General features: G+C 37.3%; 1 protein-coding gene across 1 annotated transcript; it reads left to right on the top strand.

The window, feature by feature from the left end:
* Positions 1-949: 949 nt before the first annotated feature.
* Positions 950-7,699, top strand: LOC306754395 (polyunsaturated fatty acid lipoxygenase ALOX15B-like; the record flags this gene model as incomplete). The annotated part of the gene is made up of 14 exons (XM_079238403.1): positions 950-1,102; positions 1,280-1,484; positions 1,631-1,712; positions 1,869-1,991; positions 2,120-2,223; positions 3,604-3,770; positions 3,917-4,060; positions 4,244-4,447; positions 4,757-4,843; positions 4,926-5,095; positions 6,407-6,528; positions 6,674-6,774; positions 7,260-7,430; positions 7,520-7,699. 14 exons carry the CDS (start codon positions 950-952, stop codon positions 7,697-7,699), a joined length of 2,013 nt encoding a protein of 670 aa, XP_079094529.1.
* Between the last annotated feature and the right edge of the window lie 9,061 nt (positions 7,700-16,760).

Below are 16,760 nucleotides of genomic sequence, written 5' to 3'. Positions count from 1 at the left end.
TTAAAAGATAACAAAGATTGATCTGGATCCTGCAAGAATTCTGGATACTATGATCCAAAGAAGGAACAATTAACTTTTCCTGTTAATTGCAGGACTTTTCATCACTGCAAGAAAACAAATTAAGATATAAACATGCATCAAACACCACAACATGGCCAAGACACAGTAGATGCATTACCAATGATTCTAGGAATCTTAAAGTGTGCAAATAAAATAAATGTAAGATCATAACACAGAGTGGAAATCACTATATGGGTGGAAATGAGCTGCATGGCGCAGATCTGTGCTCTCCAAGTACTCTTCTAGTTGTGTTTGCTGATATTTTTCTTACTACTTTTCTTATTCATCTCAAGATGAAGAGATGTGTAAAAGAACCTAAATGTCATCAAGGTAACTCTGAGTTCTGCTGGTTTGTATTTAAGGAAAAAACTATCTCCAAATAGATAGTGGCTTATGGCATCAGTTAATACTTTAATGCAATGCAGCGCTGACGTCCATCCATTTTACTGACATTCCCTTAAACCTATTCATGTACCACGTCTGGAAATCCCCAGCACTGACTTACAATTGAACGTCTTTGACAAGACACGCAAGTTTACTTTTCAGATACAAAGTTTGTTCATGCACATATAACATTTCATCACCTGGATTGCACAATGGCACCAAATGCACACACCCACAAAGCAGGATATTTAAGGAGAAATCGGTGTTTGACCATCAGTGTGACATATCTTTTAAGGATCTCCTTCTTAACTAAGGTAAGAGGTGTTATATCACAAGATTTCAGTGAGTTGGGATCAGTCTTAAACAAATTGAAAAAAGACATTAAATTTTAACTGGTATAATAATGCTTGTTGTTGTCTGTCATATTCATCTACAGGTTCATCTTTGTCAATAATCGTCACTTCTATCCTTCTCCTTCAGGACTGATCTTTTTTCAGGAGCAACAATGGTGAATTATGATGTGACTGTATTCACCGCTAACCGCATTGCTGCCAGCACTTTTAATAATGTTTTTATCAAGCTGGTGGGCAGGGATGGGGAGAGTGAACGCAAGTGGCTCATAGGCTTAAGAGGAGCATCAGCATTTGTCAAAGGCGCAGTAAGTCTGCAACATCAGGCTCTATGCAGTTGTATTGAATGCTCCTTAGATTAGCATCCCTCTTACACAAACCTAATGTTATATTTAGTAACAGGATATATGCAACCCTGTAAACATCTGCAAAATAAGCTGCTCTAACCACTTAAAGTAATTGTATACTAATTCGTTCTGGCGTAGACGGCAAGTTTCACCGTGTCCTGCCCCGCTTCCATTGGAAAGCTGGTGCTGGTAGAGCTGGATAAACAGCGTCTTCTACTGTTTCCTGAGGACTCTTGGTTTCCAGATAAAGTAGAAGTGAAATCTCCTGAGGGAGACATCTATACCTTTCCCATCTACCGCTGGATCACTGACAGCGAGGTGCACCGCTTCAGAGGGGGAGCAGGTTTGTAGAACTTTGCTCTTCTGATATTCTGTATTCTCTTGACTGAACCACAGGAGCTATGTAAAACGAGACAACTTCATTTTAACACACTGAACATACTAAATGTTCCAGTCCTTTTTCTCATTTTTTTTCTTCTCCCTTTTCAGCTCTAACAGTCTTTGCAGATGACCATCACCTTGGCAGGTACAGTCGACAGCTGGAGCTTCAGCAGCGTAAAGATGACTATCGGTAGGACATCTTATACATTACAACATTATACATCCAGAAACATAAAACAAACAAACTCATCCACCCTAATTTATGTATATGCTACAAAACCTGACAATTTTCTGTCAGGATAAATTGATATCATCAAACTATCCTAAGTTTCTAAACTTTTTACAGCTGGGATGTGTATGCCGAGGGGCTACCCCACAACATGAAGGTAGACGACCCTCTTTCACTGCCGTGTGAGGTCCGTTTCTCCTTCACCAAGACCACAGAGTTTTTCTTCACTGCAGGCACAGGGTAACGTGCATTTATTCATGTTGCCATATGACTCTTTATCTTATTATTCTTTACACTAACCAATATATGAAGTGTCACATTAAGTTGTTGTGTTTTTGTTTTGTTTTTTTTTTGTTTGTTTTTTGTAGGTTGACAGAGCTGCAGCTGAAGGGATTGTCTGATTGTGAGGAAAGTTGGACAAATTTTGAGGACATTGATCGGGTGTTTTGCTGCAAAACAACTCCCATATCAGGTACTGTACAGTCATTGCAGGTTATTTAACTGTATGCAGTAATCCACAATATTAAACCATTTTCTGATTAGACTGTTGGAACCTCCAGTTGAAGTCAAAACAAGGGAAGCAGGAAAAATGGGCAACATAAAAATGCAAGTAAAGTGACCTTTTTAAAATGAACATAATTGTGATGATAGCATAACTGATGGACACTGTCAGAATGATGAAGTGTTAAAATACCTGAATGAGAAATTAGACAGCGACCACCAAATTAAAAATAAAACTGCCTGAAGCAGTCCTGAACCGCTATTTATCTGGAAATATATGTTTTTCTCTTAATCCTGACCAATGAAAAAAATAAGAAAAATCTTTTTTATTTTAATATGAGGTCTTCACAAAATGTAAAAAAAAAAAGAAATTAATAAAGTAACCTTTTTTTAAAATTTTTTTTTTTATTTTTTATTTTTTTTTATTTTCCAGGGCTCGGGGGGTAATTACCATTTACTATTTTGTGATAGATGAAAATTATTTTAGTGTAAGCTTCTGCTTTTCGGTATCCATTAGGGGACTGAGGACAAGTATGAGATTGTGTTCAACAGGATTTTGTGCAATTTTTTTTTTTTTTTTTTACCATAAAGCGATGCAAAACAACTCAGGCTCTTTGTGTATTAAATATGATACGTTCAGGTTTATAGGGTTTAAGTTACATCACAAAAGAACAGCAGAACATCTGCACAGTACAGAAAACTGTAAGCAATTACCAGCGCCTGCTCTTTCCTTACTGCCTCTACTCTTTTGTAGCCATTATGTTTTGAAAGTGTATGCTTTCATGTCTATCTGTAAACATAGAAGTGTTTTTTTTTCTTTATCAGACAACTGATGCAGATAATCACAAATTCAATTGGTAACTGTGTCTGTGATTCAAAATTCTGTGTAACTTTCTGAGTCACATCCAGTCAGAAATGGAAGAACAGGGTTTTTTTTTTTTTTTTTTTTTTTTGATGCACAAATAAAAGCTAAACAAGGTTCTTTTTTTGCAGAATATGTCCACAAACTATGGAAGGAGGAGGAGGCTTTCTTTGGCTACCAGTTTCTAAATTATGTCAACCCAATGTTGATCCAACTATGAACAGCTCAAAGCTTTGGCTTAAAGAAAAACTAAAATCGGAATATAATCAAGTTATTTTAAAAAGCAGAAATACTTCTTGATGAAAAGTGTTCTATATTTTCCAAAAGAATGGAAGTTTTCTCTTTTTTTAAACTGATAACAAAAGCATATAACCAAGACTTTGGTCTATAACTGTGACATCTATTTCTATTGTTTTTCTACTTTACACTCTGTTGGAAATGAAGGAAATAGCAGTGACAAAATATAGTTAAAGTATACTTTATTTGCAGAATATGTCCAAAGACACTGGAAGGAGGATGCTTTATTTGGCTACCAGTATCTAAATGGTGTCAACCCCATGTTGATCCGACGTTGCACAGCTCTTCCTCAAAACTTTCCAGTCACTGACAAGATGGTCTTCCCCCATGGTCAGAGCAGCTTGGATAATGAAATGAAGGTAATGTCTCATATTGAAATGTGGTGGACTGAAAATGTTGTTCTCTCTATTACACAGTCAGATGTTTAGTCAAATAAATACTGTAATACAATCACAATGCAATGTGCAGATGTTTATTTTTTTTATTCCACATGTCATTCAAACAGAGAGGCAACATCTTCCTGTGTGACTACAAGCGCTTGGATGGAGCACAACCAAACACCATCAATGGAAAGAAGCAGTACTTGATGGCCCCACTTGTTCTGCTCCAGAAAAGCCCTGATGATAAACTGATGCCAATTGCTATTCAGGTGAGATTCACACGGAAATAAATAAAAGGCTCATGTCAACATTCAGAGTGGTTATTGTGACTGAACAACTGAGAGAGTAAGATTAAATAATCAAACCCACATGGGCAACAAACAGCAGAAGTAAACAAAACAAAAAGAAAATACATCAATCACAAGTACACAGTTTCCATCCTTCTCCTGCAGCTGAAGCAGGAACCAGCAGACGACAACCCGATCTTCCTACCTACAGATTCTGAGTACGACTGGCTGCTGGCTAAGATTTTTGTGAGAAGTGCAGATTTCAGTGAGCATCAGCTCAACGTTCACCTGCTTCGCACTCACCTGCTGGCTGAGGTTTTTGCTGTGTCCCTGCTGCGCAACATCCCCATGGTGCATCCTCTCTATAAGGTAACTGAAGCAACCAGCCACCATGATTAAGTGTTCACATATAAGCATGTATCTCACCCCACGGCGTTGCTCAAAGCAACTTAAGATAAACTGAGAGAGTAGTTTCGCAGTGTTTCCCCCTTAGAATACTGACCCAACTAATTAAAAAATAAATAAATAAAAAATTCATCAGGTTTTCAACAAGACATCAACACGTTTGTGTTTTTGGAAAAACTTGAAAAAATAACTCATGCCATAATTTTAAGAGGGTGATGACAATTAAAACAGTAAAACTGAGTGTGTTGCTAACACAGTTCTCTCTTTCCTCAGCTTCTCATACCACACATGCGCTACACGATGCAGATCAACTTTCTAGCTCGAAGGACTCTGATATCTGAGGATGGTGTTTTCACCAGGGTATGAAAACATACAACCTCAATTCTAATTTATTATCTTCTGAAGTATTTGGCTTTAACTATTTTTTTTTTTTTTTTTTCAGTTTTCAGCCTCAGGTGGAGAGGGCATGGTGACAATCCTGAGGAGATCCCTGTCCTCAGTTACATACAGTTCGCTCTGTATTTCAGAGGACATTGCTGAACGTGGGATGGAATCCATACCAAACTACTACTACAGGGATGATGGACTCAGGCTTTGGGATATCATCCACAGGTATCATGGCTCCCATTTTTCTGCTCAATCCTGCTTTTTGCTTCTTCTCTTTGTTTGACAAGTAGATCCCATAACAGAGCCATATCATGTGTGCCTAATTATTTTGTAGATACAGATAATGGAATATATTTGTTAGATTCTGCCCTCATGCCATCCATCTATCTATTTTCCTTTGGCTTTTCTGAGATTGAGTTGAGGATGGAAGTTCTGTGTATAGGACACCCTTTTCATGCCAAAAAGGATGAATATTCTTGCAAGTGTTTCCTGGGTTTCCCCTTTTACTTAAGCATACTTAAAAGACCTTCAAATGGACACAACCTATAAGCGTTCTAATCTGCTGTCCATAAAACCTCAGCTGATTCCTTTTGATATGGAGTCTTTTGGTTATTAACTAAATCTTGTGACCAGTAGTGAAGGTCAGAATGGAAATGGACCAGTAAATCAAGTCAAATTTCCTTCTAGCTTACAAAACATTGGCCCAACACATTCATTACTGTTGATTAAGTATCTATCCTTTTCTTCATTTCCTGCTCCCATTTGTCTTTCTTTTTTAACAAGATCGTGAGATACTTCATCTCCCCCTGTGGCAGGAACTCATCCCTGACCAGGACATATCACTCACCCTATTTTGGCTTTGAACCATAAACTCAGATTTAGAGGACATGACTTTCCTCCTAGACAATTTACACTAAACTGTAAACGTATACTTTACGAGCTGAGATGAAAAGCAGAGGTGAATCCAGAGGCGCCCAAGCCTACTACACCCCAACATTCTGTCCATGAAGCCCACAAACGGTATCTGTAACAATAACCAGTCCTGACAGAGTCCACTATGCAATGAACTTGATGCTCTTCCAAAGATGCAAACACAGTTTTTATTGTAGTTACACTGTACAGCCATAATGTGTCACAATAGTTGATTTAGTTTCCCTATGAAATTCTTTGAGGGACCTTTGGTTTTCTTCAGAGCCATAAAATGCTCATTGATCAGATGATCAAACGTCCATAGCCGCCCACTAACTCAGCAAGGGGGGAAATCAGGGTCCCTGTTCAACACTTTGGGTAAAAAGCCTGATTCCCCCACCTGAATCCAGGGTTCTGCTTCACATCTGCTTTTCAACATCCCTAAACCTGTTTCAGTATTTAAAATGCATCTTAACCTGTCATGTTTACTGTGCTCTTCTTTCACTCTCAACAAATAAATTGTCCACATTTTGCAGTAATCAATAATGGAGGGAAAAAAAAATCTACATAAAGTTTGAATTGTATAGTTGTAAAAGTCTTGATGGAGTCTTACCAAATTTCTCAAAGGTTTGTGAAGGGAATCCTTGAGTTCTACTACAAGAATGACTCAAAGGTGCAGCAAGACTCTGAACTCCAGAAGTGGATTTTGGACATTTTCGAACACGGATTCCTTTCCCAGGAATGCTCAGGTGGGCTTTGAGAAATTACACTCGGACAAAAAGGGTGCTTATTTGCACATTACACATATTTATTGTGCAAATAGTACTTTATCTTCCAACAGGGTACTAAAATATTACCACTGTTCATATTATTCTTTTGGAATTTACATTTCAGGAATTCCAGACAGATTTACCACCATGGCTGAACTGATCAAGTTTGTTACCATGGTGATCTTCACTGGGTCAGCCCAGCATGCTGCTGTGAACTCTGGACAGGTGAGCATTTGTCATTTAGATGACTTTTTTTTAATTGAATTTCCCTTTGGGTATTAATAAAGTATTTTTCATTCATTTCATTCATTACAATGGGTAACTTGCATGAATGGATGGATTCAGGGTCATGAGGGGGTTTACACAAAGTCATTAGTAGCTCTTTATCATCGAATTAGTGATCAAATATCCTCTGTGATGCGTGTGTACTCTGCCAACATGCAGGAACAACGCAATTTACTGTCAATAAATTTTAGTTGGCCTTCCAGTTGTTTTGTAGGTGAGTAGAAATGTTATAGAATCATCAGGTAATCCAAGTTATTGATTATCTGCATTCCTCCTTTGTAAATCTAAGATTGTCCGGATCTGAGATGTCTGCAGACTTACCACCTCCTTTTACTCACGCACTGAAAACATGCATCTTTAAAGTTAAATGCAGGTACTATCTGTATGATCAATACCAAATCATGTTACTTTTTTATTCCCTGCAGTTTGACTATGGTGGCTGGATGCCAAACACCCCCATCTCACTGAAACGTCCACCACCAACTGAAAAGGGGAAATCAAGTGAGGACACGATTCTGAGCACCCTCCCAGATGTGAACGTAACAGCTCAGGGCATGGCCACCATGTGGCTGCTCAGTCAGCAGTCAAGTGACTTTGTAAGTGAGCAAAACCTCATACACAATATATATAATACCAATCACTGCATGCTCACGTTTTTTGTCATGAATGTCATCAATTTCATCAGGTCCCCCTTGGCCAGTACCCTGAGGACCATTTCAGTGAACAGGCGCCCTGTGACTTGATAAAGGAGTTTCAAAAAGAGCTTGAGGTGTTGAGTGCAGCCATCAAAGCCAGAAACAAGCATCTGAAAGTGCCTTACACATACATGGATCCAGAGGAGGTGGAAAATAGTGTGGCCATTTAACTGAGACAGTAAAACCTTGTCAAGAGATTTTTATTACAGTATAAAGTTGTGGTTTATTCTGTACCCAGTTATTAATAGCAAAAATATGTAAAGGCAGAAACATTCACTGATATTCAGTTTGTTTTCTTTTTTGTTATTATTCAAAGAGCTTATCAGTGAATTAGTGATCATCAACCCACAGTGATGATCACTACTTATCTCATGTGTTCTGGTTGTGTCATGTTTATTTTGCCCTGAAACTGACAAGATTTATTTAAAGTTTAATTCTCTTCTGAGAAAAAAAATCTTTTTGGGTGACGCAAACACTGAAAGCGTATATTTTAAAAAGGTTTTAGAAACGGTCAACATACACACTGTTGTGGTGCTTTAAAACAGCTTTACATTTTCTTTAGTGAGCATATTCTTATGGAATAATGACTAAAAATTGCAGCACATCACTATATCCAAACAAAGGTGAACAAAATTATAATTACATTTGAGTTGTTTATTTACCTCACATCATAGATAAAAATACACAAAGCTTCATTAGAGGGTCTTCATTTCTGACATACCTTGTTCTGCAGTTGTTGGATTTTGGGTTTAGCACACTGTTTTTTGTTCTTACATCTTCTTCATGAATTTATTTCTTTTATACCGAGAGCAATGGCAATCTTACATTTGTACTAACAATTCTTAAAATGAACTTTGTAAGTACATAAAAATGTGCCGGTCAAGGTGCTGACTGTGAACTTTTGTTTAACTTTAAAGGTACAAAATAAACACTGATGGCTTAAAGTATATAACTATGTCTTCGTGAACTTAAGGTAGAGGCACAAAGCTATATTTAATTTATCTATAATATTGACTACCAAATTAATGTTAGGGAAATTTACATTCTGATCAATTTCACATACATTTTTCCTAATATTAATGTAATGAACCCAGACTCTGGGTGATGGCGCGTTTCAACTATAGTCTGATTCCAACTGCAGTCTTTTTGAGGCTGGAGTCAGTTTTTACTACTTCTGTTTTCATGAGTACACCATTTATGTGCCCAGCACTAGTAGGGAATGGACAGAGACTTTAGAGTAAAAACACTCTCGGAGGAACAATGAATTGTAAAAAGCTTTTTCAGACTTGTATTCTATTGAATCCGTTTTCCTAATAAATGATATAAAGGACAGTTGGAGGATTTGGGATTTATTTCTCTATTTATGAAGAATTTGCAAGACCGTGTTGACAGTTCCATTGTTGATATACAGCACGGGGGGCCAATGTCGGCCCTCGAGGGCCGCTGTCCTGCAGGTTTTCGATGTATCCCTGTTCCAACACACCTGGCTTCAATTAAATTGGATCCAACAACCAATGAAGTTCTGCACAATGACTGATTAGTTTGAGTAAGGTGTGTTGGAACAAGGATACATGGAAAACCTGCGGAATTGTGGCCCTCAAGGACCGCAGCTGGACATGCCTGATATACATTATTGTGGATTTTTTTCCTACACTCAAAAGCATCTTAGATTAGAGAATTTTTTAAACCATCTAGCCCAGAGGTAGGAAACTCTGGTCCTCGAGTGCAACGGTCCTGCAAATGTTAGGAGTATCTCTGCTGCAACACACCTGGCACTCATCAGACCTAATTAGCAGAACTCTCTGGCGTGTTAACTAGCTTTTTGTGTTTATACACTATATTGCGAAAAGTATTTGCTTATCTGCATATACACACAATGACATCACATTCTTAATCCATAGGGTTAAAATGTGATGCCGGCCCACCCTTTGAAGCTAAAACAGGCTGAAGTTGTCTGGGAACACTTTCCACAAGTTTTATGGGAATTTGTTTTACCATTTTTCTATACCAACATTTGTGAGGTCAGACACTGATGTTGAACAAGAAGACCTGGCTTGTTGTCTCTACTCTAATTCATCTTAAAGGTGGAGTATGTCAGATTTTCAATATTTAAAAAAATAAAATAACTAAAAAAATAACAACAATCATAATTAGATAGTTTTTTTTAAACATGTAGGTTCCAGTCTGTCCATATTTGATGTGTATTAAATTACAAGTTTAATTGATGACAAAGACCCTTTTTAAATGTTTGCCTACCAGTAAAAAAAAAAGTGCTTTTTGTCATTTGTCATTAATTAAACTTGTAATTTAATAACGTATCAAATATGAACAGACTGGAACCTACATGTTCAAAAAACTTTCTGATTATGATTTTAGTTATTTTATTAGTCAATTTATTTTGAAATATTGAAAATATTGAAAATCTGATATACTCCACCTTTAAGATGATCTATCATGATGAAGTTAGGAGCCTGTGCAGGTAAGTCAAGTTCTTATATGCCAATCTCGCTCATCCATGTTTTTATGGACCTTGCTTTCTGTCCTGGTGTTCAGTCATGTTGGAAAATGAAGGAACCATCTCCCAACTGTTACCATAAAGTTAGAAACATAGATTGTTCAAAATCTCTTGGTATACCAAAACATTCACTGGAACTAAGGGGCCAGGCCCAACTTCTGAACAACAACCCCACTCCATAATAGTTTGGAGGTCTGTAACGAATGAAAATTGGTGTCCTCTGCACGCTATGCACCTCATCATCTGCTGACCAGGCTCTGTCATTTTACATGGCTACTACTTAGTAGTTAAACTTTGCTTTTCTCAGTTGCTTCAGCTTTGTAATAAAAGTAACAATTGACTGTGGAGTTTTTAGTGTCAAGGAAATTTCACAACTGGGCTTGTTGCACAGGTAGCATCCTATCACTTTACCACATTAGAATTCAGTGAGCTCCTGAGAGCAACCCATTCTTTTGTGACGGGGTCAATAGCATGGTTTTTAAATGAGATGGTTTTATTGCATATGTTTTTAACTGCTGTTTGCCTACTAACCCCCCCTGGAGGCCTATGAAGCAGAGAGCATAACAAGGAAGGGGACAGAGCTCCTGGAAAATGAAAGACGATGACGATGATGGTGATGATGATGGCGGTGACAATGATGATGATGACAATGATGATGATGATGACGAGGAAGGGACCGCTGAGGGGCCAGTGATGACTGGTCCCACTGCGGCTTGGTGGTGGCGAGGCGGAGCCTGAAGTGCAGCAGCTGGTCTGGACCCTAAGGCGCAGCTACTCAGTCGTGGGCCTACGGATATTCCTGGCCCAGGACCAAGCGTGAGTACAAATGGCTTAGTTTAGGGTCCAGAGGGAGAGGCTGGCTGCAGGGCCAGGCAGGAGGGTTCCCCTCTTAAGCGTGTAGACTGCCGCGTATGCTCCTCTCTGCAGGTCCTGGACGTGATGTCGCCGAATGAAGGCTGAGGAATCTGGATCCGTCGCTACAGAGAGGAGGGCCACCCCAAGCCACACAGTGGCCATTTAAAATGACATTTTAGAAGACTGGGATTTTAACATTTTAACCTTTTTACTTTTTTTACTGGTCAAACAACATTTAACTACATGTTCAGTAAGAGTGGCTGAAAAATAATTAATCTATTAATAGATGTAAAAATCATCGGTAAATGTTTTGTCCTTTTATATAGTTCTTTTCCAGTTGTGTTGAACACCCAGACTGGTTTACGCTGCATGTCACATTTCCTCATTTAATTTCTGAGATTTCCTCAAAATTTATTTAAAATCTGTCCATACATTTTTTAGCTATGTTGTTAAAAGACAGACAGTCAAACCAACAATGCCAATTAAATGACTTTCACCTTGGTGGACATAATTAAAGCTGTTGAAAGTGGAATTAACTTTCAGGCTATCAAACAAGTAAAGCTCAAACCATGATCTCATAAATCAGATTATCTCATACATCCACACTATGGTGACTGTTGGCCATAACCTCTTTGTGAAGAGCACACCTTCAAAATCTTTATCTATTCATCACCTTTATTTATGAAATAAAGCATTTGAAAACAAGATTTATCCTCCAATAATGCACCAATTGCAGAAAAAACAATAAATTTATGAAAGTACACATATTAATGATATCCATAAAAGCAGAACCCACTATCCTTTACCAAGAATCATTGAAGTATAATTTCATTTTGACCCTTGTCATCCAAGGGAGACTAAAACTTGTCAAAAGCTACAAGTTATATAAAGCTGGATTTTTTTTTTTTTTTACCATCGCTCCACTTTTGAAGGACATTTTAATTAAAGCATCATTTTTTAATGTCTGTACTGTTTGGTCATGACATAGTTGTCATGTCATTGGTAGTCAATAACAATAGAATTATTTTAAGCTATTAAATATGGAAATAGAAAAAAAAAAAAAAAAAAAAAAAAAATATATATATATATATATATATATGTATATATATATATATATATATATATATATATATATATATATATATATATATATATATATATAAACAGTACATTATACAATACACACTCTCTGTCCTGTAGCTCAAGCAGGAACCAGCAGATGACAACCCGATCTTCCTACCTACGGATTCTGAGTACGACTGGCTGCTGGCTGAGATTTATGTGAAACGTGCAGATTTCAGTGAGCATCAGTTCAACGTTCACCTGCTGTGCACTCACCTTCTGGCTGAGGTTTTTGCATTGTCCCTGCTGCGCAACATCCCCATGGTGTATCCTCTCTACAAGGTAACAGAAAAAAGAAAATCACCAGCAAAAGAGCAAGTGATTTACCCTGCTACATTGTATTGAAACATTTCTGAACTGGTTTATCTGCACTGAGAAAGTCATTGTGTAGGACATGACAACAAAAAAAAAAAAAAATCAGAATAAGAAAAGCAAAAAACATAAGATGGAATAACATTGATTGTGTTTCTAACAGAGTTCTTTCTTTCGGCTCCTCATTGTGCACACTCACCACACTACAGATAAACATTTTGGCTTGAAAGGTTCTGATATCTGAGAATGGCGTTTTTACTAAGGTACCAAAACACAAATATTATTATAACCAGCAAAGTTTTTCCTTTAAATAACATGCTATTTGTTTTTTAAATATAATTTTATTTATCCAAGTTTTCAGCCTCTAGAGGGAAAGGTATGACTACAGTCTTGAAGAAATCATTGTCTTCAGTCACATACAGTTCCCTCTGTTTTTCTGGTGACATTACTGATCAAGGGCTGGGATCCATGCAAAACTACTACTACAGGGATGATGGGCTCAGACTTTGGGATATCATCCACAGGTATGATAGATAATTTAGATTTTTCTGATTTTTCTGATCTGCCCTGTTCTTTGAGGGTCTTTGACACAAGAATATGCTTTCCTAGGACAAAGACAGCACTAGAAAATAACACTGTAAATCAAGATCATAAATAATTCATGATCATTAATTAAAGATTGTGTTCTTGTTCGTGTTTGGTTGAAAATGGGTTTATTTTGTCCTGGTTATATTGTCATATTTTTGAATGTGGGGGAATCAGTTCTGGCTTCATTCATCTATCCATTCTGCTTTTATAAGATTGAGTCATGAAGTTCTGTCTCTGTTCTGGATGGGTGCATAGTTAATTCCTCCCTGGGGTCATTTACAATCTCCTGTTTTGTGATTCTGTAGCATCCGCAAGCCAGAAAATATACACACATCCAGCATGTCCTGGGTCTCCCTCTGTCCAAGTTGGGCGTGCTCAAAAGACCTCTATCCTCACCTCACTAATGAATTCTCATGAGCAGAGGTGAAGGCTAGAAGAAAGAAGGAAAAGTACATTGAAATCTTTAAGCTTTACCTCAGCCCTCCCTTCCAAGGACTGGTGCAGCACCCTTATCATTCTTTTCATCTCCTGCAACACTTTATCATCATTAAAGCTCGGGTGGAGAAGCAGGCTGACCAGAGACTGAAAGACTGACAGTTTGAATCCCTCTTCCCCGGGTTATTATTAGTTGTTGTATCTTTGGGGCAGACACTTCACCTTTGCCTCCAGTGTTGGCATCAATGAAGTGTGAATGGGGACTGGAGAAGCTATTGGTGCACATTGGTTGCCATGTTTCAGTGAACTGTCAGTTTCATCGGTGTTGGAAGGCATCTATTTCAACACCCTAAAACTTTTTCAAAAACCCTGAAAAAACACCTTGATTTTGCAATAATGTTGCCCTCCACTCAGCAAACCACTCCAACTTGGACAAAAAAAACAAAAAAAAAACAAAAAACTGACAGACATTCACCATAACCTTTACAATAGTTTTTTTTGTTTTTTTGTTTTTTTTTTTAAAGATGGCTCTAGACAGTATCCCATGAGTTGCGTTCAGATGGATACCACCTAACAAAAGAAAACCTAGGAGAACCAAAAGACCCTGGAGTAACTGTGATACAAATAAGAACATGTCGTGGGGAGAAGTACAAGATGCTGCAATGTGATGGTGAGAGCTCACTGAAGCCTTAAGTTCCACAGGGGATAGGGAGGAGGCAAAGCACTATTATTGCATTTACACATTTACTTGTTCCATTTTTATATAGTATTTTTCTGGGATCTTGGACATTTTCGAACATGGATTCATTTCCCAAAAGTCTCAGTTCGGCTTAAAATTGGTGCTTTATGTTGTTGTGGAAATTTTGTTCTTACTTAGATTTTCATATTTTTCATAGTCCTAGCATGTATTCATTTCTGATTGTGGCTTTGTGGCCTTTCCGAAGCTTTGTCATGATGAACTTAAGAATTTAAGCTTAATTACTCAGTGTCTGCTTATTCCCCTTTACAGACATAGCAATGTGTAGAGATCTGACATGTCTGCATTCAGACATCTGGGATCTGATTAGTTAGGACACTCTCTTCCTTGGAGAGGGTTACAGCTAAAAACAGATATTTCTTGTTTAGAATAACATAGATTAAGGGCAAACAATTGACGCCCTTATGCGAGGGTAAAAGGATGGTTCAGCCCAGAACTCCGTTAGAGGATTCCAGACTTCTTCCCCGTCTGACCTCTGGACTGTCTCTCCAAATTGCAATTTGTATGATTCTATTCTTTCTTATTTTCTGTTCAATAAACTTTGTAAACTTTTTCACTTCAGAACTAAACTCCTCGTCATTGACAGACTTTTTTCCACAATAATGTGCTCATGGTACATGGTATTTCCATGCCATGTAAAAATTAAGTCTGCAAGAATAGCACATTTAACACAAAAACAAGGCAGATGTAAATGGCAAATATCTTCCCTTGCATATGTGTTTTCCCTGCAGAGCATCGATATAGATGTGAGAACATGTTTGGTTGGTTATAAGCTGGTTTTTAAGCTTTAAAAGTGATGTGTGTGTGGTGTAGTCTGTTATTGCAGGTGGCATCGTGTTCCAGGTGTTACTACCCCATACTGAAAGGAAAAAAATGTCAAAGTGGTGCATCTGTGGCGGACCTTGTGTGTCTTGTCGTAGCTCTAGAGGTCCTTCCAGTGGATGGTTTTTATTTTGACATACTCCATCACATTGGATATGGAACAGACATATTTAAATGTCTTACCTAGCAAACATACAAAAACACACACAAGTTTCTCATAAGACTTAAACATGAAGGAAATAAATTCATGACCTGTTTCACATACATCTGTATATGAATTATTTTTAATGAGGTTTATTGTGTGATTACAAAAATGTATTTTTCTGAAAGTCAAATATCTCAATAAGTGAAAAGTCATCTTTTTTTTTTTTATTAAAGGGCATAGAAAATTGCTTTGTAAGGAACTAGAGGTGTAATTTAATCGGACTGTAGTCCATTGTTTATTATTCTGATTTTCTCACTTTTTTAAAACTGTATATTGAATGATTGTTTTCTCTCACCTCCACAAAGTTACTCAAATCACCTCCCAGTTAGAGCTCAGGAAGCAGACACTCTGTCTACCTTTGAGATTATATTTCAATGAACTCATATCTCTGATAAGCTTCTGTCTCATCCCAATCCCAGTAGATGTAAAGACAGATTCAATTTTGGTCCACTAATGAAGCTCAGTAACGAAGCAGCCGGACAGAGCGTCCTTTCTTTGAGTTCCCTCCTGACACTGGCTTTTAATGAGGTGAGGAGACATGTTTGGGCTGAAGAGATATCAAGTAATGATTTCTGTGCGTACCATAACCTCAGGTCAAGCTGACATCCTGGGTACAAAGCATGTACAAGGAGGCAACCCTTTGCTCCTTTTTGGGACATAAATAAGAATAACATGAGTAAAAGTGTATAAGTTTGTCCAAAACTCTTAATATCAGTTTTGTAAAATCACTTTGAATTTATATACAAACCCATTGTTATCAGTTTCAAGGAATCGTTTAAGACAAAGAACCAGCTGTGGAAAATATCTATGTACTCTCAATGAAGTACAACACGTACTTAAGATACTTTGACTTTGCTTTGTTTTTTCATTGTGTGTACCGTTTTTGTTTTTTTTCATTTTTATCTTCCCTTTTAAAAGTCCTTCCTTACAAAAAACCCAACTACAGTTTTCTAAAAGTTGTTGTTAGTTTTCACATTTTATTTTTTTGCCTTCCTTTGAAGTAAAGGACAAATTTCTCCAAACTGGGGTTTTGGAAAAATCCAGTTTAACAGTATTTATGAGTATTTAAAAAAATGTCAGAATAATGTATGTTATGTAATAAAGGTAATAAATAAAGTAATAAAAGTTTTTTTTTTTTTTAGTTTTTTTTTTTTTTTTTAAAGGAACGTATTTTATGGGACATACACAAAATATAAAAAAATATTGACACTGTTATCAATGAAAATTACACAATAGAAGTGTGCTACCAAATATGTAGGTTTTACCATGATCCAACCTGGTTCAGTTCTAGGCCAGACAGTAAAAATGCTTCTGCCTTTGTGTAAAGCCATTTGTTGTGTCTTGACCCATTCGGACCAGCTGCCCCATCTGAACATGATAAACACAGGCTCATTTCCAAACAGTAGGTCATCACAGTGAAGGGGAAAAAATAAAAACAACACACGGATATGAATGTTTGTAGCCTTTAAAAACAAACAAATAAAAAAACAAACAAAACATTTGTTCTTGTGTGTCCAGACTGTAAGGCCGGTCTGTGATATCACTGTAATAGCATCACAAGGCCACTCCCTATGGGTATATAAACAGTGTTTTTGCACCAAGTCAAGACAGAGGTGCTGC

Source organism: Telmatherina bonti (assembly GCF_933228915.1).
Source record: "Telmatherina bonti genome assembly, chromosome: 3".
NCBI lineage: Eukaryota > Metazoa > Chordata > Actinopteri > Atheriniformes > Telmatherinidae > Telmatherina > Telmatherina bonti.
Note: the sequence above shows the minus strand (reverse complement) of the source record. Positions and strands in the feature narration are given on the sequence as shown.